Genomic DNA, 21,885 nt, shown 5'->3' on the forward strand with positions numbered 1-21,885 from the left:
ATTACCCGACAATCACCAAACCAATAATTAGTCATGTCAACGACAATCATGCACTACTCTGACTATAAAACTACCTGATCTAAGATACTGAGGGAATTGATTGAGACACAAAACTTGACTTCCCATTCGCATCGCTGAATCATAAAGTGTTCTGTGTCTGGTTTCTGTGCTGAAAGCCCTTATGAACGGTTTTCTATCCGTTAAAGAAGGATAATGATGTACATCCGCTACTTTGCATAACGTGCAGGCAAAGGGATGGCCATACAATAGCTAACTAACATTTTGCGGTAAGAACCAAGACGTCAACGAATGCAATCAAATGTATCTAAATGTATGTCAACATGATTAAAGGCAGTTTTAAGACTAAGAGAAACGTACAGTATAGTCTGAATACAAAAACACAAAAGCAAGACTTGTAGACTTGTGGTCTATTTGGCAATTTCTATGAAGGCAACACAGGCAATAACACTCTCCCTTCTTTCACTGATTTCAGGCAATGGGTTCACTGAAAGGCAAGACTTGCGGTCTGTGCGGCAACTATGACGCCAACAAGGACAATGACTTTACCACGGAGGGAGGAAATGTGGTCACATCCGCTGCTTCTTTCGGCATCACCTGGAAGAAGACTACCCTCGGAGGAAGTGAGTTGGTAAAAGCCAAAAAGGCATATTAGAAACAACGAGTTAGATTTTACAGAGTAACGTTAAATATAAAACCAGAAAAATAAGAAATCGAACCCAAAGTTTAATTTCTATTGCACAGAAAACGCACATTAAAATCTTACCTTTGCAGTAAAACCCTTTTACTGCCGGAAGAATTCAGTTAAAAACATCAATGAAAAATCATAACTAACAAGGTATAACAAGTATACTAAAACTAAAAAAAGGGTCTCCTGGGGAGGCAATTACTATAATTATTGTATTGCTGCAACTCAAAAGGCAAAACACAGCGGTTGTTTCTCTTGACCGTCAGAGTAATCAATTGGTGTGTCTTATCAAAATACGTACCTTTGCAGTCAAGGGGTTTGTTTGTTTGTTTTGCTTAACGCCCAGCCGACCACGAAGGGCCATATCAGGGCGGTGCTGCTTTGACATATAACGTGCGCCACACACAAGACAGAAGTCGCAGCACAGGCTTCATGTCTCACCCAGTCACATTATTCTGACACCGGACCAACCAGTCCTAGCACTAACCCCATAATGCCAGACGCCAGGCGGAGCAGCCACTAGATTGCCAATTTTAAAGTCTTAGGTATGACCCGGCCGGGGTTCGAACCCACGACCTCCCGATCACGGGGCGGACGCCTTACTAGGCCAACCGTGCCGGTCAGTCAAGGGGTCAGAAACAGGTTTTCGTACACTCTTTGATTGCACTTCATGTTCCTTAACCCTGATATGGTCAAACGCGTCATTTGTAATTTGCATATAAGGTAAAAGTGGTTTAAAATATGAGTTAAAAATAGAACATTGTGTAATCTCTATCTCACTGTGTGTCGTTTAGCACCATGTCCGGACTCTTCCCAGCCCACGTGTGATGCAGCCACTTCTGCGCGCGCTCAGTCACGCTGTGCCGCGCTGTTGTCTGACCCTGCCTTCAATCCCTGCCACAGTGTAAGTACAGATTGTGTGAAAAGCGAGATGGTCCAAGACAAGTTACATTCAAAGCTTGTTTTTTTCTTCTTCTGAATAACATGGTGTAAAAAGAATGTTAATCAGATCGAAACACTCACATTACAAAACGAATGTTTGGTTCGTAAACTCAAGTTTACGATGATATACTTTTTTTTTTTTTTTTTTTTTTACACGGAATAAAGGTTGTTCAAATAATGATGTATTGTTCATCTAATTTAAACAATTTTTAGAAAAAATTACACAAACAATACTAGGTTATCCTACCGTCACAATCAATACAATAAAATACCAATTATGTACGCCAAAAAAAAAAATAATGCTTTCGCGTAATCAGGTGTCATTACAGCTGCTTTGTTAAAAGAAGAAAAGTAGGTATTTGAACATTTTATCACAGACAAAGCGAATCATCCATAAACGTCTTGTTTACGCAGGCAATTGATGTGAACATGTACGTGGACGCCTGCAAGTTTGACTGCTGTAACCATGACGACACCAAGTGCAGCTGCAAGTCCATGGAAGCCTACTCCAGGGCCTGCATGGACCGAGGGGTCAAGCTCAACTGGCGAAAGACTGACCGCTGTCGTGAGTAACCGCTTATGTCACGCGCTGTGTTTAGTTTCGTAGAGAAACACGGTATAGCAGATGAGGGCTAGACTGACCTTTTTCTCGCTGAAGCGAAGGTAATGTAAAGGTGTATTTTTTTCTTTTCTTAAAAAGCTGTTCATTCATTCCAAGGTAGTTTACCGAGAGTTTGTCTAGCACGTGACAATTATCTAGAGTACGTCCTTCGCACGACATACACACCAAGGGATGCGAAAGTTATTTTAAAATAACCCCAAAAACACAAACACAATTAAATCAGCTTTATATTTTTCAAACATGTAAAAGAACCAAAAAAACAAAAATAAGTCCTAACTACACGCAATTCAGCCCAAAGACTGATTCCACTTAATAGTCATACACCTTTCCTCAACGCTCTACTTTGCTGTGCCAACAGCCGTACCGTGCAGCAACGGCAAAGTGTACCGGGAGTGTGGGAGCCCCTGCATCAAGACGTGTCAGAACCTGGACACACAGTGCACGGACTCCAGCTGTCTGGACGGCTGTTTCTGTCCACCCGGCACCGTGGAACACAACGGTCAGTGTCTACCCGCCAACCAGTGTCCGTGCACCCGGGGTGCCCAGAGCTACAACAATGGCGCCACCGTGCAGGATGATTGCAACACATGGTCAGTCACCATTCATTCTAAAAAAAATAGTTTATTTTACTTTCATTTAGTTTTGTGAGTATATAATTATATCATTTGCATTTGTATCTAAAAAAAGAAAAGAAAAAAAAAGAAAGGTTAAAGTTAGTATCGTTGCTTGAACCAAACAATAACAATTATCATTTGTCGTTTTCTGTTCTGTTTTCTGTGGTTGTAACAAAGAGTTGTAACAAAGAGTTGTAACAAAGAGTTGTAACAAAGAGTTGTAACAAAGAGTTGTAACAAAGAGTTGTAACAAAGAGTTGTAACAAAGAGTTGTAACAAAGAGTTGTCGAATAAAACAATGTATAAACCAACACTAACTAGAAATTCCTCCGAAGTAGGAAAAACACCCCCCGTCAAAGGGAAATAACCTTCTCAGTTGGTGGCAGTGACTGAGTGAGAATGGTTATTTCCCTTTGACCATTAAGATGTCCCTCTATAAGTCCTTGTATAATTTTAATCCACCAATAACTCCCTAACCGTGTAAGGACCGTCTCAGGAATGTATAGAACCTGTTCACCAAGTTTGGTGACGATCGGTCCGTTCATTCTTGAGATCTATATGCGAACACAAACAAACAAACAAACAAACAAACACATCGACCGAAACCTATACACACCCCTATACCGGGGGTGTAACTAGACACGATCAAGCCAGTGAAAAATAATCCTCATGTAAAAACTATACTACTCGTCAAAAAAGAAACCAAAACCAAAAACACCAGGCAGATGCGTTTGAGTGCACATCTTTGTGATTGTTTGTTTGTTTGTTTGTTCATGGGCTGAAACTCCCTCGGCGTTTACGTGTATGACCGTCTTTACCCCGCCATTTAGGCAGCCATACGCCGCTTTCGGAGGAAGCATGCTGGGTATTTTCGTGTTTCTATAACCCACCGAACTCTGACTTGGATTACAGGATCTTTTTCGTGCGCACTTGGTCTTGTGCTTGCGTGTACACACGGGGGTGTTCGGACACCGAGGAGAGTCTGCACACAAAGTTGACTCTGAGAAATAAATCTCTCGCCGAACGTGGGGACGAACTCACGCTGACAGCGGCCAACTGGATACAAATCCAGCGCGCTACCGACTGAGCTACATCCCCGCCCATCTTTGTGATGAGGCCGTTTATTCGTAAACCAGTTATATGACTGGAAATGCCATTTACTCCCACACCATATTCAGCAAACATATTGATTTGACATTATAGGGAGTGTACGTCTATACTGTGGAGCCTACAACTCAGACACGCCCGGAAGTCAAGCAAGGTTCCCACGTTAATATCGACACAAATCAGTTTTGCGTGTCATTGGCAAGAACTATCAAATATGTGTCCAAAACATTTAATGTTGGTCACCTACCTCAATTGTCAAACAATGACGTCATGGCATTGTGAACGGTGTAGGTGTCTTTCTTCTCAGAAGACATACAAGGCAATGTTTGAAGCCGTTTGAGCGGGTAATGAGACAAAAAGGCAGTACATTTCAGTTACTCCTTAACGCATTGCCTTCAAACTTTCCGAGATTTGTGGTAAGACATGACGTGAAATCAATCAATGCTAATGATCAAAAGAACTCCTGAATGCAGTCTCTTACACTCCTGTCAGTCTTGAGCCATCTCCGAATTTATCAATTGTTGCTGATCACGTGCTCATGTAAATATGAGGTCAGACAACATGACCCCACTAGTTATCTCACCCTTGACGAACTGATGTCGTGCAGCACGTGCCAGGGAGGCAAGTTCACCTGTACCACCAAGAAGTGCGAGGCCAGGTGCTCGGTCACAGGAGACCCCCACTACCTCACCTTCGACGGTCACCGATACGACTTCATGGGTACCTGTTCCTACTACCTGCTCTACGATAACAACTTCGACATCATCGTGGACAACATCCAGTGCGGTCACACTGAGTACGCCACGTGCACAAAGTCTGTCACCATCGACATCAACGGCATGAACATCAAGCTGGACAACAACCACATCGTCTCCATCAACGGTCGTGAGATCTCGCAACTGCCATACGAGGTGCCCGGGCTGAAGATCTTCATGGTGTCATCGCTCTTCTTGGAGGTGAGACGTTTTGGAGTGTGTTTGTTCTTGTTACTTGTTCTTTTTTCTCCTGTCACTTTGCATTGTAACTGGACAAAACACATACACACACACACACAAAAACACCGATGTACGATTCTCACTAAGAAGTTTTTAATGGACCTCATTTGTATTGGGTGTAATGATGATGATACACTGTTGCAGCTTTTCAGCCGTATTATCATGTTAATGGAAGGACACGTCTTTTTGAAAGCATGTCTTTCCATTAACATGTACGGCATCTCATCTCAAGGTTTGATGATGTTGATTCTTGCACAGATTCAATCATCCCATGTGAGACCTTTGGTAAGGTGATGTTCAGATATTTTGCATAATGGAAACTACAAGCTAGGTGTTGATTAAAGCGCAAATACACAACAATGAAACTAAAACCTAAAAGTAAAACCACGCGAATATAAGCTAAAGTGTTACCTGTGATGAAGGCTCATCCGGGGCTTATAAGGCACCTGTGATTTCGCAGCAGCAAAGTTTAAGAGCGCTATGGCAACGGTCAAACGTCGATCTCACCCTTTCTTAGATATATATTCTGAGAACTCCTTATCCTGAAATGTATCAAAGAGGCAGATAATGTCACGGTTCATTTAGGCCAACATCGTAGGCGCGCTAGATGTACGTAGTTTTCTTGTGCATGCAATATAGTTATCCCGTGTCTCTGTCAACTCTAAATTATCTCTGATGTCCTCTCCTAATGGATGGAGTTGTCTCCTGGAGACGGATGTTCACCTTTACCCATGGCACACACCTCACATGTTTCCATTGCATTTGAGTAAAGAGCGTTTGGCCCTGGAAGTTTTAATTCGCGAAGTCTCATTGCGTATTCGATACGACGATGAGCCCCCAGTTTCAGAACGTGGCTTTAAGAGAAAGATGCTCTCAGCCTCCATTCGCCCTTCTTCTCACTAAACCATTCTTCTTTTCTTCATCCACCACCATAGGCTGACTTGGCCAACGGAGTGAAGATTCTGTGGGACGGTCGTACCCGTGTGTACGTCACCGCTCCTTCCTCCCTCATGCACCACACTCAAGGACTCTGCGGCACATTCGACCACAACCAGAACAACGACCTGATGACCCGAGAGAAGATCGTGGAGAACAACCCCAACCGTTTCGGTAACACCTGGAAGACGCAGGCCAGCTGTCGCAACGTCCCTGACGTCATTCCCCCCAGCCCTTGTGAGACGGATGTCAACCGCAAGCAGAAGGCCACGGAGATGTGCGACAGGCTGAAGAGCGACGCCTTCAAGCGTGAGTGTTTTCGGATAACCCTCTGCTATATTTGTTGTGACTCCTTTTTTTGTGTGTGGCAAAATAGGAAATGATGCCAATAATATCGCCCAATTGTGTATGCCCATAAACGTCTAATTACCACAATAGCCCAATAAAACATTCGACAATGCCTTTGTGCTCCCCCCGCCCCCTCCCCTTCGATCACCCACCTGCCGCTCCCTAACCCGTCCAATTTTGTTTGGGAGAAATATTTATTGGAGGAGCGTAATTGTTGTTTATTGGACCCTGAGTTGCCCATTACCTTTGCAGCTTGTCACACACAATACGAGGACTCTGCGAGTACTCTCTTTGTGTTGCAGCGTGTCACAATACGAGAATAAGTACTCTCTTTAGTAATGAGACGAAGGGTATGGCGGATTGTGGCGAAAGAGGGGATTGGAGGTGGAATGTTTACAATGCCGTGTCCGGGGCTGTGAGCAGTACCCGCCGATGTTTAGCTCAGGCACCTCAGTTCTATGCAGAACATTACACACTCATTCAAGGAAGCTGCAACGCGCTGGACACCTTTCCTCCCCTTCAAGGCAAACTTGATACGAAAAGGTGTAAGTTACATCGACCCTAGCGGCTAAGGCAAAGCCAAATGCTCTTCTGAAAGCTGTCTTGTTGTTGCAGCGTGTCACGGCGTGGTGGATGTCCAGGGCCAGTACGAGGACTGTCTGTACGACATGTGTGCCTGCACCCAGAACCTGAAGGACTGCATGTGCCCCACGCTCGGTGCCTACGCTGATCTCTGCTCTGCTGCGGGGGTCAAGCTTCAGTGGCGTCTGCAGATCACTGAGTGCAGTAAGTTGGTTTCTTTGACGGTCTCTATGCCTGCCTACGTACCTGTCTGTCTGTCTGTGCTTTTGTCTGTGTCTCTATATCACTCTGTTTTTGTGAGTCTGTCTCTCCAACTCTCTGTGTGTGACTCTCTCTCTTTCTCTTTCTCTCTCTCACTCTCTCTCTCTCTCTCTCTCTCTCTCTCTCTCTCTCGCTCTCTCTCACTATCTCTCTCTCTCTCTCTCCTGCTAGCTTTATCTCTCTCTCTCTCTCTCTCTCTCTCTCTCTCTCTCTCTCTCTCTCTCTCTCTCTCTCTCTATCTCTCTCTCTCTCTCTCACATGTTTGCTCGTTGTTGCACTTACTGTCTGAATGACTACCTGCCTATCTGCTAGTGTGTCTGTATTGCTTTCTATATCTCTATATCATTATGTCTCTCTGAATCTGTCTCTGTATCGCTCTCTTCCCATCACGTCTCATTGCGCGTTCGTTCAATTCACGTGCTTTCTCGTGTTTTGGTTGTTTCTGTTGCATTTCTAGTTACTGATGCTGAAGTTCAAAGTGAAATAAGGGTACACACCTCGTGTAACCAATCAGATTCACAACCACATATCTGTAAACGTTGATCTACAGAATAAGAGCATCGAGCACAAACTCATTCCACTTATCCCCCATCTTCGCAGTGACCGAGTGTCCAGGCGGCGAAGAGTACCAGGTGTGCGGAACTCATGAACTCACTTACTCACTCACCCACTCATCCCCAATCTTGACAGTGATTGCGTGCCCAGGCGGCGAAGAGTACCAGGTGTGCGGAACTCATGAACTCATGAACTCACTTACTAACTCACCCACTCATCCCCAATCTTGACAGTGATTGCGTGCCCAGGCGGCGAAGAGTACCAGGTGTGCGGAACTCATGAACTCATGAACTCACTTACTCTCTCACTCACTCACTCACTCTCTCACTCACTCACTCACTCACTCACTCACTCACTCTCTCACTCACTCACTCACTCACTCACTTACTCACTCTCTCTCTCACTCACTCACTCACTCACTCACTCACCCACTCACCCACTCATCTCCAATCTTCGCAGTGATCGAGTGCCCAGGCGGCGAAGAGTACCAGGTGTGCGGGAACCCCTGTGAGCGCACCTGTCGCAACCGGGCACGGGACGACAACTGCAAGCCTTCGTGCGTGGAGGGATGCAACTGCCCGGACGGTCAAGCGCTGGACGACAATGGTCAGTGTATCGACGTCCAGCAGTGTCCATGTGTCTTTGACGGCAGAGAGTTCCCGGTCGGTTACACCACGCTGAAAGGCACTCAAATTTGGTGAGTAATAATAATGATGATAATACTCATACTCATTATCATAATAGTAATCATTGTTAGTAAGTACTGGTGTCACATGACTGATGTGACACTCTTGGAGTGCGCCAACAATTAAACCCAGAGAGCGTATTCATGCGCCTGTGCTCCTTATTTCCATTTGAGAAGATTCTTTTCATCCTCCGTGATGGTGACATATCGTCTCCACATTACCAAACAATGATGATTGACCCTAACATTCCCCGCGGCTAAAAGCAGAAGTGTTTTTGTTCTGACAGATTTCGAGCTAGACCATGCAGCATTTGGAAGTCGACTGATTCGATAGACTGCCCTACTCGTACATGTAGCAGACGACAGCGTCAGTTCAGTACCGAAATAAACGGTTTTCGAATATTTCAGGACAACAACGATGTAAACAGAAAACGCGAAGGCTTCAAAACATTCTTAGCATGTAATCATAGCACCAACCTCCCAGATGAATGCAGATACATTACAAGAAATAACATGCCAATTTTATTTTTTGCGAATGTGCGAACTACCGTGTCACTTTGACATCAGGGGACGTCACTCAGTTGCGGGTTTGTTCATTTTTTGGGAGCATATACACTTCTGGTACATGTTTTGCTACAAATAAACTGAAATATAAAAGTGAAACTGTATGCTTCCGGGTACATTTAGCAAACTGTAACTCATACCATTAGTTGCTAATCGATAAAACGTTACATTGTCTCCTGGCGCCTACTACAGGCGATCTTCAAACAGCAATAATTATGTTCTCTTTGATCGATAGTTAATGTTCCTTGTGTTGCATGTTTTTCTTACGTCCTACGACTTTGCGTGTGTGTGTTCAATACAGACTCAAGACCTGCATTAAATAAATTCACGATTGAGTATGTGCATGGCGTGTTTGGGGCCCGGGTAGCTCAGGTGGTAGAGCACTGGACTTGTGATCGTAAGGTCGCAGGTTCGAATCCGGGCCGGGACGGACACGGGTTAACTTTATGTGCAGACCCAGAGACGGTATCCATCTCCCACCCCCGTGTCACCACAGTGGCACGTAAAAGACCTCGGTCATTCTGCCATAAGTGCAGATGGCTGATACCACCAAAACACGCATACACTTGAGTATCTCATCTACATTCGGGTTAAAACCCGGGAACATGCCCCTAATGGCTTTGCCGTGAGGGCGTAAAACTTGGCGTGCTTCTTTGAAAAGCATAATTATTACACTTACGGCAAAACAACTCTTACTTTGTTTGTAAATATTCGGGGTCGGGTAAGATTTGAAGTAGGATGTGCTGCTTTATTTATTCGAAATGAAATCAATACTGCTTTAATAATAAACATGTCGTATTTTCTTCACTGTAGACGTAGAATTATTGATGATCGACTAAAATTTCTGAATTTATGTAATGTTTGCTTGCTCTCTTCTTTGCTTGAGTGAATGAGTGAGTGATTGAAAGAGCATCTGGATAACTGAATAATCGAGTGACTCAAAATGTTGAACACTTTCAGAGTATTTCGCACGTTTTCTGGACATCGTCAAAAAGTGCATTGTTTCGTGATTTTCAATTCAATCTCTCCTTTTCCTTGTACTTGCAGCACGTGCGTAGGAGCAACATTCAACTGCACCACCATCAAGTTCAACACGACCATCCCGACCACCAGCCTGTGCCCCGCCAACTCCGTGCTCAAGAACTGCGCGACCAAGTGCCCCGTGACCTGCGACAACTTAAATGACCCTAACAGCGGCACGTGCGTGTCGGATCCAGCCGAGTGCAAGGCGGGCTGTGAGTGCGTGGATGGTTACGTCAAGCAGGGAGACCAGTGCGTCAACAGAACCACCTGCCCCTGTCACCACGGCGGTCACGACTACCACGAGGGCGATGTCATCGCTATGGACTGCAACCAGTGGTGAGTGGCTGGGGATAAGGGGGGTGGTGGGTGGCTGGGGATAGGGGGGGGGGGGGGGGGTATTGTGAGTGCATGGAGGGCTGCGTCAAGCAGGGAGACCAGTGTTGCAACAGAAACACCTTCACCTGTAACCACGACATGTTTGACCACTTTGGGGATGGGTGGTTATTATTATATGCACCGGTTAGTTGCCATCAACTTTGTGTAGCGCAAGGATTTTACTTTATTTGGTGTTTAACGTCGTTTTCAACCACGAAGGTTATATCGCGACGAGGGAAAGGGGGGAGATGGGATAGGGGAAAGGGGGGAGATGGGATAGAGCCACTTGTTAAGTGTTTCTTGTTCACAAAAGCACTAATCAAAAAATTGCTCCAGGGGCTTGCAACGTAGTACAATATATGACCTTACTGGGAGAATGCAAGTTTCCAGTACAAAGGACTAAACATTTCTTACATACTGCTTGACTAAAATCTTTACAAACATTGACTATATTCTATACAAGAACCACTTAACAAGGGTAAAAGGAGAAACAGAATCCGTTAGTCGCCTCTTACGACATGCGGGGTGCAGAGAAATAAGGATGTGGAAAAGAAGACATTTGGTAAGTGAAATAAAGGTGATGGATCCAGTCAGGTAGAAATAAGACAACAAGAAAAGAATTGGAAAACTGCAGGGAATAGTAGGGAGAGTTTTCTTGGAAGGAAATATAGGTGAAAGGACTGGTAAGGCAGAAATAAGACAAAAGAAGAGAAGTAAAGGGGTGGGGTAGCTCTGTTTAAACGCTCCCGCCGCGTGAAGGCGACCCCATGGGAGCGCGCAAGGATTGTTTGATTGTGTCATTTACTGTGACAATGGACATCGTATCAGTAGCTTTTTCATTTGGGTGTTTTATGTCTCAGTACCTGCCGGGGGAGAAAGTGGGAGTGTGAAACCAACGACTGCCCATCAGTCTGCACGGCTGTCGGGGATTCCCACTACAAGACCTTTGACGGCAAAGAGTACCAGTTCCAGGGTGCCTGTGATTACGTGCTCGTCAAGTCTAGGGATGGCACTACGAATCCGCCTTTCCAGGTAAACCAGTTTCCTTGTGGGTGACGCGGGATAGAAGGGGTCAACTTCTGTCCAGAGGTAGTCCAGTGGGTAGTTCTGCATTTGACGGTAGATGTTGTGGTGGGTTCAAGTGCTAGTCTTTCGGATGAGACGAAAAACCGAGGTCCCTTCGTGTACACTACATTGGGGTGTGCACGTTAAAGATCCCACGATTGACAAAAGGGTCTTTCCTGGCAAAATTGCATAGGCATACATAACAATGTCCACCAAATACCCGTGTGACTTGGAATAATAGGCCGTGAAAGGTGAATGCTCGCCCTGATAGGCTTGAGGTTTGCTGGCCGATGTGAATGCGTGATATATTGTGTAAAAAATTCCATCTCACACGGCATAAATAAATCCCTGCGCCTTGAATCCGTGGATGAGATTATGTGCACGATATAAATTGCATAAAATAAAAAAATAAAATAAAAATATACACAGGAGTTGTTGTGCTTCATCTATGCACGCAATTAGAACCAACTGTCGGTGTATATTTGTTTTAATTGTTTTAATTGTTTTTGTTTGTTTTAAGTTCGTTTAAAAAAAACGGACTGCAAAACAGTGCATTCGTCGTTTCTTTTTCGCTAAACTAAACTGAATTAGACTTAACCGATCCTATTTATCAGATTCTCTTGTCCACCAGATCAAATGCCAGATATCATGACGTGTTTTATTAACCATCATTTAAAAGAAAAATAACATTAATCATTTATTTCCCCTTTTCTTTAAATTTTAAAATTTCTCAATACTAATTCTTACATCAACATTACATTCAAATCAATGGGTTTACCGTATCTATACTAACCATCATATATAGTTATCCGGCCCCGAAAGGACGGCGAAGACAAATGAGTTCATTGTTTTCTTCATGACTGTGTGACAGGGGAGGCTACCGCTCCTTTCACAGCAGACTCTGCACCCGAGTTGTTGGCCTTCAAAAGTCAACACCAGTGGATTGTAGAGTTCTGTTTGTGATGGGGTCTGGTGGTTTCCGATTGTCTGTATGTTCATGGAAACCTTCGGGTTTGCATAACAGTTTTTATAGGGCTAAGAAATTAGCCCTAACATTTTCAATCCTGTTTGATTGCACTTCGCTTCCCGAGGTGATCGTAGTGTTTCGGCACTCGGTTACAACAGTTTTCTGTTTCCCTGTTCACCAGGTAACGACAGAGAACGTGGCGTGTACTAACCATCATATACTGAACTCAAAAAGAAACACAAGATTAAGAAATTTAATCTCATTCTTTGGCATTTCATTTTGACGAGATATAATCGAACGAATTTCCCGAAAATTGGTACCATGCTTCTACTGTACAAATGGCTGATTTCAGACAGTGGACGGAGACAGGTTTTTGTTCCTTGTGTGAGCTGAGTACTCTTAACGAAAAAAATCAGGTCTGGCAGCTTTTGTGTGGGCTGCGCGAGCGAAAAACAGTCTCAATCTTCAGCACGCTGCAGAGAGCGCACTCTGGGCGCTGCACACGTGATTTTCACAGGCTACGTGCAGGACACTATGCTAACTCATGCTCGTGCAGAATGTTCACCTGAAACCCACCTTTAGTGCATGAATTTTAACAAAACCTTAAATAACTCATAACTTGCGTTTCTTTTGGAGTTCAGTATATATAGTTATCCGGCCCCCAAAGGACAGCAAAGACAAATGAGTTCATTGTTTTCATCCTGACTGTTTCCCTGTTCACCAGGTGACGACAGAGAACGTGGCGTGCGGCTCGACCGGCGTGACGTGCTCCAAGATGATTGAGGTGACAGTGGGGGAGCCGGGCACCCCAACATACTATAAGCTACAGCTGATCAGGGGTCAGTCGGTCAAGCCGGACGCAGGGTCCCCCTTCACCGTCAGGGAGGTGGGCGAGTTTGTCTACATCGACACGCCCTTCGGCCTGTCCATCCAATGGGACAAGGGGACCAGAGTCTACGTCAGACTGGAGACTCAGCTCATGAACAAGGTGAGGTGATGATGATTGAAACTTATCGTCATGATTTTGATATGTTCAAAACCATTTCGTTTTGGCTATATTATATTTGGTACTGAAAGAAAAAGTACAAGAAAGAAAGTGTACATGAACAATGTGAGGACTGAAGCTGCTTAAATGACATCGGCGTGGTCTTGGTGTGTTTAACACTGTTTCTTCTTGCCCATACTGTGTAGAGTATTACAAGCAAATGAAATGGGTCATGGGTCTATGAGTCTACGTCAGGCTGCAGACCCAGCAGATAAACAAGGCGAGACGCTGCCTGGAAGTTTCTGTTACAGTGTTCACGTATTCATAGCCGTTTCTACTTGCCAATGTCATGTGGGGTCGTTAAAAGCAAAGCTAATGGATTGCAAAAGGAACGGGACAAGAGTACAAGAGTCTTCGGAAGCACATGAATACGGTGAGCTGTTGATAGACTACTGTTTTAATCTTGTCTCGGTAGTGCTGAACTGTTAAGCATTAATTCATCTTCTTGTATTGGTGTTGGAAGAAAGACCACGGCAATACATTACTGATCTTTTCCTTCAGAATGGAAGGTCTGTGCAGGTACCATTTCACCCAAGGTGCGCGTGCACTTCTCTACTTTCCAGTCATCTGAGGTTTGCGCCATCACTTTAAGGCCAACGCCGACTGGTATGCGGGCGCGACAGATGTAGCTCCGTTTTTGTGTGACTGGACTACATCCGGGATAGCTGGCAACGCTGCATCTAGCTCTGTGGTCTGCTACTATAACTAGGTTTTATAGCCTAGAGACGGATGTTGCTATTGGCGAATAACCATTGCCATTCCCTACTAGGCAAAGCACCTTTGGGACAGGAACCATCATCATCACGAGACGGATGTTCGGCTTTAATATGCTAATGTCTGCTTGCAGGTGGAAGGTCTGTGTGGTAACTTCAACGGCGACCAGACAGACGACTTTACGGGACCCAAAGGTGGACCTCCTTCAGCCAGAGCCACAGTCTTTGGCGACAGCTGGAGAATACATCAGTACTGTCCTCCCTCCACCCAGGTAATGTGTCAGCCTTTCTTTTTCCCCAAAAAAACAGAGTATTGCTGCTTAAATGGTGGGAGAAAACGGTCATTCACGTAAAAGCCCACTCGTGCTAAACACGAGTGTGCGAGAGAATTTCAACCCATGCACGCAGAAAAAGAAGAGGCAGTCTTGTTTTTTTCTGCTGTGTCTTGTTAGCTGAGTTTTTGTGCTGTGTCTTGTTAGCTGAGTTTTTGTGCTGTGTCTTGTTACCCGAGTTTTTCTGCTGTGTCTTGTTAGCTGAGTTTTTGTGCTGTGTCTTGTTACCCGAGTTTTTCTGCTGTGTCTTGTTAGCTGAGTTTTTCTGCTGTGTCTTGTTAGCTGAGTTTTTCTGCTGTGTCTTGTTAGCTGAGTTTTTCTGCTGTGTCTTGTTAGCTGAGTTTTTCTGCTGTGTCTTGTTAGCTGAGTTTTTCGACAGGCTGAGGATTCGCAGTAGTGCTGTGGTCAATGCTACCATGTCCAGGTACACGCGGTGTTCTTCTGGAAAAGACCGAAGCGACATGTGACGTCAGTCGTTCAGCCCGCGAGCGGTGGGATGGGGGGGTTTACATGGTTTGTTTGTTTCAGAACCACACCCATATACACACATTTCACATGTAAACCATTTGTCCGCCCCCTGTCGATATTTATCGACTAAGTTCCTTGGAATACTTGACGTGGGAAGAAAAGACAACTCAGGTGGATCAATCTGCGGGATATTGACACTGTCCGCTCATGGTCCAGATGTCGTAGTTTTGTTTTCTTCCAGCTGTTCTAAAACAACAACAACAACAACAACAACAACAACAACAACAACAACAACAACAACAACAACAACCAATGCCGGCCTTAATTATGAAGCGAATTTGTCTTACCTTAAACTTCCACATGCACTGAAGCGAGCTCTCACCCCTATTGTCCAGGTAACAGACACGTGTTCCACTGACCCACAACGCAAGACTTGGGCCCAGCAACGCTGTGGCGTCATCTCCTCCGACGTCTTCCAACCCTGTCACGCCGTGGAGCCATACCAGAAATACCTGGACAGGTAATAAATACACACTTACACAGGCAAAATATTGAAAGGTGATCGATTATGACATCACCTTGCGACGTTCTTTCCCCAAATACAGTAACGATTTTGCCTCAAGCTTATTTTTTCTTCTCAAAACTATCCTCTCTCTTCCTCTCTCTCCCACTCACTCTCTCTCTTTCCCCCTCTGTCTCCCACTCACTCTCTCTCTCTCTATCTATCTCTTTGACGGCGGGAGAATGCATCGATACCGTCCTCTGTCCACTGGTCTAGGGCCAGCTGAATACCTGCACAGGTAAAACTCAAATTTTCAAATGGGTACAGAAAAAGGCAATCCCGTCATAAGTTTGCCCATATCAGAACGAGGTGTTCGAGATCTCAGCTTGTCCATGGCTTGGACTATTTTCTGGACGGGTACAACTCGATTTCCACATAGGTAAAGGTAAAAGTAAAGACCTTTTGGTTGTAGAGGAGCGAGAAGTTGAAGATCTCAACTTGTCTATTGTCAGCTTGAAACCCGGACAGTTACAAGTCAAGTGTCGACATTATGTAATGTTAATGGTAGTTCCGTTAGTAGTTGATCGTATTGGAGCGAGATGTTTCAGATCTCATTTTGTCTGGGGCCAGCTTTAATACCTTGACGGGTTAAGGTTAAATTGTTACTATAAAGGTAAGGTAAATGTCAAGGCAATCCCACTACCGTTTAGTCCAAGGGGACCGACTTGGTCCTGATCTCTATTTATTAGTGCTGCATTCATGAGCGCTGAATAGGAACATGATTTAAACCTTTTACTGCACTAATACGTCTAACCACTAGAGCTACCTTGCCTGGTAACAATTATATTTTATTACGAGTTAAAACTGTCTTGCGGTATATCTATATCTATGAACTAAACAGAAAGGTAAAACTCCCTAATCAGTCTTGATAAAAGTAAAATAAATAACCCACATGTTCTGCAAGATTTTCAGCAACAAATCGCTGTTCCAAAAGGAACCAGCGAACTGAAACAGCTTGACGATAAGATGGGGTACACGTATTTTCCAGGTGTATTTTCGATTCGTGCGGCTGTGACATGGGAGGAGACTGCGAGTGTCTGTGTACCTCCATTGCTGCCTACGCCCACGTGTGTGCCGACCAAGGCGTTCCGGTTGACTGGAGGCGTTCCGACCTCTGCCGTGAGTAACACACATTTGCTTTGTTCTTCTTCTTCTTGTCGTTCGCCTTTACACTGGAGCCTCCACAGGTCCATGCAGCTTCTCGTGGAGGGTCGTCGGCCTGGTCCAGATCTCTCTCCTCAGGGGCTGGAGATTCTTGCAGTCCTGCAGGATGTGGGCTGCGTCTTGCTCTGCGTCTCCACAGGGACACATGGGGGAGGACACGGCTCGCATTGTTTTGTGCAGGTGTTGTTGCAGTCTGTTGTGCCCTGTTCTTTGTTTATGTCCTTTGTTTTATGCAAGTTTTACCAGTTTGTGTGTGACTTGTCCACAAACTACGAATGCAGTTGCTTTGTAGGAAGAAAGTACTTATAATTATGTTAGATACGCAACTCTCAAATATCAGACACAATTTACTGCATACCGACATTCACGTATTTAAAAACATATAGAGGGAAAATAGAAAGATGTGGGTAGCGTCAAAAAGAAGAAAAGAGACTAACAGATTATACAGCCTGCTTGTTTGCTTGTTTAATAGCTTTGTTTGCGATTTGGTAATGTTTCCTTTTGAGGTTTGTTTCTCTGGGGTTTTTCTTCTTCCTGTTTCGTCTTTCAAGGTATGTCTGTCTCTTCCCCCCTCTTTCCATCCCAATGTCTCTGTCTGTTCTGGCCTTTTCACATTTAGTCAAGTTTTGACTAAATGTTTTAACATAGAGGGGGAATCGAGACGAGGGTCGTGGTGTATGTGTGTGTGTGTGTGTGTGTGTGTGTGTGTGTGTGTGTCTGTCTGTCTGTGCGTGTGTGTGTGTAGAGCGATTCAGAGTTAACTACTGGACCGATCTTTATGAAATTTCACATGAGAGTTTCTGGGTATGATATCCCCAGAAGTTTTTTTTCTTTTTTTCGATAAATGTCTTTTATGACGTCATATCCGGCTTTTTGTAAAAGTTGAGGCGGCACTGTCACACCTTCATTTTTCAATCAAATTGATTGAAATTTTGGCCAAGCAATCTTCGACGAAGGCCGGACTTCGGTATTGTATTTCAGCATGAAGGCTTAAAAATTAATCAATGCCTTTGGACATTAAAAATCTAAAAATTGTAATTAAAATTTTTGTTTTTTAAAAAACGATCCCAAATTACTTTTATTTTATTTTTTATCATGTTCTGATTCCAAAAACATATAGATATGTTATATTCGGATTAAAAATAAGCTCTGAAAATTAAAAACATAAAAAATTATGATAAAAATTAAATTTCCGAAATCGTTTTAAAAACAATTTCATCTTATTCCTTGTCGGTTCTTGATTCCAAAAACATATAGATGTGATATGTTTAGATTAAAAACACGCTCAGAAAGTTAAAACGAAGAGAGGTACAGTCAAGCGTGCTATGCAGCGCAGCGCAACCGCTACAGCGCTGAACAGGCTCGTCACTTTCACTGCCTTTTGCACTAGCGGCGGACTACGGTCATTGTGAAAAAATGCAGTGCGTTCAGTTTCATTCTGTGAGTTCTACAGCTTGACTAAATGTAGTAATTTCGCCTTACGCGACTTGTTTTCTCTCTCACAAGCAAACCACCACCTCTTCATATTTCTCCAACACCTGCACTCACTCCAGCACAGCTCACAACATGCTCTCTTCATTCAACACCTGCACTCACTCCAGCACAGCTCACAACATGCTCTCTTCATTCAACACCTGCACTCACTCCAGCACAGCTCACAACATGCTCTCTTCATTCAACACCTGCACTCACTCCAGCACAGCTCACAACATGCTCTCTTCATTTAACACCTGCACTCACTCCAGCACAGCTCACAACATGCTCCCTTCATTCAACACCTTCACTCACTCCAGCACAGCTCACAACATGCTCTCTTCATTCAACACCTGCACTCACTCCAGCACAGCTCACAACATGCTCCCTTCATTCAACACCTGCACTCACTCCAGCACAGCTCACAACATGCTCTCTTCATTCAACACCTGCACTCACTCCAGCACAGCTCACAACATGCTCTCTTCATTCAACACCTGCACTCACTCCAGCACCGCTCACAACATGCTCTCTTCATTCAACACCTGCACTCACTCCAGCACAGCTCACAACATGCTCTCTTCATTCAACACCTGCACTCACTCCAGCACAGCTCACAACATGCTCTCTTCATTCAACACCTGCACTCACTCCAGCACAGCTCACAACATGCTCTCTTCATTCAACACCTGCACTCACTCCAGCACAGCTCACAACATGCTCTCTTCATTTAACAGCGGTCATGTGCGAGGACTGCGAACACTTCAGCAGCTGTATCAGCGCTTGTCCAAAGAAGACCTGCGACAACCGTCTTGTGTACGACCAGATACTGACCAACTGCAGCCAAACCCAGGGCCTCTGCTTCGAAGGCTGCGACCTGAAGCCTTGCCCACCTGGCCAGGTGTACGCCAGTTTGCAGAAACCACCCACCTGTATCCCCGAACCACTGTGCGAAACGCCGTCGTGTACCATCCACGGGAAGGTGTACCGCGAGGGCGAGAGAGTCTATGACGATGCTGTGTGCAACCATGCGTGTGAAATCTGGTGAGTGTTAATGTTTGGTGGATTTTGGACTCAGTGTTTTTATTTTTTTATTTAAAAAAAATGTTATGCTGTAGTTCTGTTCTATGTTGTTGCTTTTTAAAAACTTTTTTTTTATGTACAACCGAATCAGCTTGTACAAGGAAAACACCTTATCTAACAGCGTGGAGTTTAATGTATCGTTTTTTCGATTTTCTTGAACTAGTTAAAATCTCATACTGATAATCCTGATCAAAGTTTAAACAAACAAAACAATGTTGCTGATCAGACGAAAACACCCCGCAAAACTACACTATTGACTCAATATAATAATCTCGTGAATCAATTAATTCCTTCCTCCAGCAACTGTCGCAACGGGCAACTAGAGCACATCAGCTTCGGCCACTGCGAGACCCTCAAACCCACAGGGGTACCCACCGTACGTCCACCCCTCACTCCACCCGGCCCCACCCCGATCCCGCCCACCTGCCGAACCGGGTGGACGGCCTGGATGTCGGCCTCCATCCCCACCATGGCCAACGAGGGCGATGTGGAGACGTTCGACGGCCTGAGGATGGTCTACTCCTTCTGTGGTAAGACCGCCATGGAGTCCATTGAGTGCCGGGTGGTTGGCGAGCCCACTGCCTCACAGTATTCTGGTAAGTCTTTACTTTTGTTACCTTTGTTATCTAAATAAAATCATGTCTAACCCAATTCTATACTATTCTTAGTTTGTTGGCTATTCTGGAGACTATGTAATGTGATACGACTAAACTCTGCGCGGTGCGCAGTGAAAGAATATAAGCAGCGGACACAGCTGTGCTGCGGCTTACTTTGTAGATTAGGAACAGCTTTAATACCGCGTTTAATAAACAATGGAAAAATAAACTGCCAATAAACAGAATCATGGCGAAACTGTGGTGATCCCCAACCACTGAAGCAAACTCGGTATATTAGTCTACATTGAAAGAGTGAGAGGTGATCTGACTTGTGTGTAAATGCATAATGTCGAACTTGTGGTCGCTTTGATGCAAAATGATAGCCTAACAACTCATTTCATCATTTTTCATAATCTTATGGGTGTTCCAGGTTGTCTTAAATGAAGTATCATTGCTCGGCTATGGATGCCAGGAAACTAAAATAGGCTTTTACTCGTATCAATTAAGGCCAACGATTCACAGAAATTGAAAGAAAACACCCGCTGCTTGCAATTATTCAGGTCAAGCAACATCCTGCAACTTGCAGCAAGGTTTCACGTGCCTGCACAGTGACCAGGATAACAACCAGATGTGCATGGACTATGAAGTGCGCTTCTTCTGCAACTGTGAGTGTTATCTAGTTTGGGTTTGTATTATTCCCTTTAGGTTATAAACAATCGTTTCACAAATAACAACAACATATGGAACGATAACATGTACACACGCATACACACGGGCCCGCACGCACGCAAGCACACACGCACGTATGCACGCACGCCCACATGTACATACGTACACATGCACACGCACGTTCGCACGCAAAAACACATCCCCCAGACACACACACACAACACACACACGCGCGCGCACGCACGCACGCACGCACGCACACACACACACACACACACACGCACGCACGCACGCTTCCACGCACGCACGCACGCACGCACACACACACACACACACACACACACACACATATTTGGTCAGCAGATAACACGTTTGATAGATAAAAGTGTTCCATCTTTGTCTACAGGCGCTCTCATACCTACTTCCCAGCCAAGTGTGACGCCCTACGTCAAACCAAGCGTATCCTCCGCCACGCCCGATGGTTCCAACCAGCCACCCTCTCTCAGCACTGTCACCACACCCTCCCCCAACCTCCCCTCTCTCCCCCCTGACCAGGCGCGGAAGTGCGACAGCTCCGGATGGACTCAGTGGTTCAACACTGATTCTCCCGACGGCAACGGAGACATGGAGTTCCTGCCCGAAATCCGCCGAGTCAACCCGATCTGTGCCGAAGATTACGTCACGGAGGTACGGGGTGTTGGAATTAATGAGCTTGACTTTGTTGGAGACACTTTGAGGGATCTTCTTAATTCCTATCGTCGCCACCACCCCCCCCCCCCCCCCCCCTCAGCCCATCCTTCCTTTCTCGATCCGCTACCTCTTTCGATCGCTTCTCACACACCAGACACAAACGTACTCTCAAATGAAAATTTAGTTTTCTTGTAGCGTTATGCTATATTTTATCAGTAAGAAAATAATTGTGTGTATTAGTTTCAAGTTTACAACTTTATTCAGTTGAGGTTTTTTTCCGAGGGGGCTTTACAGCAAGTGTGCACGGTGCTCTTGTCTAAAAGAGAACGTAGATGCGTTCCAGGTTTCATTTAATTTTCCCGCATTAAGACCTGTTTAGGCTCCACCATTAGTCAAGTAAGACAAAATAATGTTAAACATAATAATAACAGAAACAATATTTGTTTAACAACATGAGCGAAGGTGAGGCAAGATCGTGGATCGAAACGCTCATCAATGTCATTTTTATCGTGTAAATGATCTTTGGGGGCATAGGTTCGAGGATGAAAAATCGAGGAGAAGAACTCGGTATTATCATATCATGTCTGGTCCAAGTAAATTGTTGAAACATTTACCCCCTATATCAGTGTGCAAGCTATATATGGCAAGGGAATAGACCATTCGATAGCGCCCCTGGCTTCAAAACCAATTGTTTCGATCCACACGTTCGGCGATTGATTGATTTTCCAGAGTCAACTTTGTGC

General features: G+C 44.8%; 1 protein-coding gene across 1 annotated transcript in view; it reads left to right on the forward strand.

The window, feature by feature from the left end:
- Positions 1 to 21,885, forward strand: part of LOC138981212 (uncharacterized) — a 128,247-nt gene that overhangs the window by 13,708 nt on the left and 92,654 nt on the right. Inside the window, exons 10-27 of the mRNA XM_070354059.1 lie at positions 494 to 641; positions 1,501 to 1,610; positions 2,063 to 2,213; positions 2,629 to 2,860; positions 4,599 to 4,947; positions 5,922 to 6,231; positions 6,886 to 7,056; positions 8,128 to 8,365; positions 9,965 to 10,276; positions 11,176 to 11,347; positions 13,072 to 13,335; positions 14,240 to 14,377; positions 15,301 to 15,425; positions 16,456 to 16,586; positions 18,842 to 19,148; positions 19,488 to 19,783; positions 20,344 to 20,448; positions 20,859 to 21,139. Of these exons, the coding sequence (XP_070210160.1) occupies positions 494 to 641; positions 1,501 to 1,610; positions 2,063 to 2,213; positions 2,629 to 2,860; positions 4,599 to 4,947; positions 5,922 to 6,231; positions 6,886 to 7,056; positions 8,128 to 8,365; positions 9,965 to 10,276; positions 11,176 to 11,347; positions 13,072 to 13,335; positions 14,240 to 14,377; positions 15,301 to 15,425; positions 16,456 to 16,586; positions 18,842 to 19,148; positions 19,488 to 19,783; positions 20,344 to 20,448; positions 20,859 to 21,139 (3,840 nt within the window). The remainder of the gene's footprint in view (positions 1 to 493; positions 642 to 1,500; positions 1,611 to 2,062; positions 2,214 to 2,628; positions 2,861 to 4,598; positions 4,948 to 5,921; positions 6,232 to 6,885; positions 7,057 to 8,127; positions 8,366 to 9,964; positions 10,277 to 11,175; positions 11,348 to 13,071; positions 13,336 to 14,239; positions 14,378 to 15,300; positions 15,426 to 16,455; positions 16,587 to 18,841; positions 19,149 to 19,487; positions 19,784 to 20,343; positions 20,449 to 20,858; positions 21,140 to 21,885) is intronic.

Source organism: Littorina saxatilis, linkage group LG12 (genome assembly GCF_037325665.1).
Source record: "Littorina saxatilis isolate snail1 linkage group LG12, US_GU_Lsax_2.0, whole genome shotgun sequence".
Taxonomy (NCBI): domain Eukaryota; kingdom Metazoa; phylum Mollusca; class Gastropoda; order Littorinimorpha; family Littorinidae; genus Littorina; species Littorina saxatilis.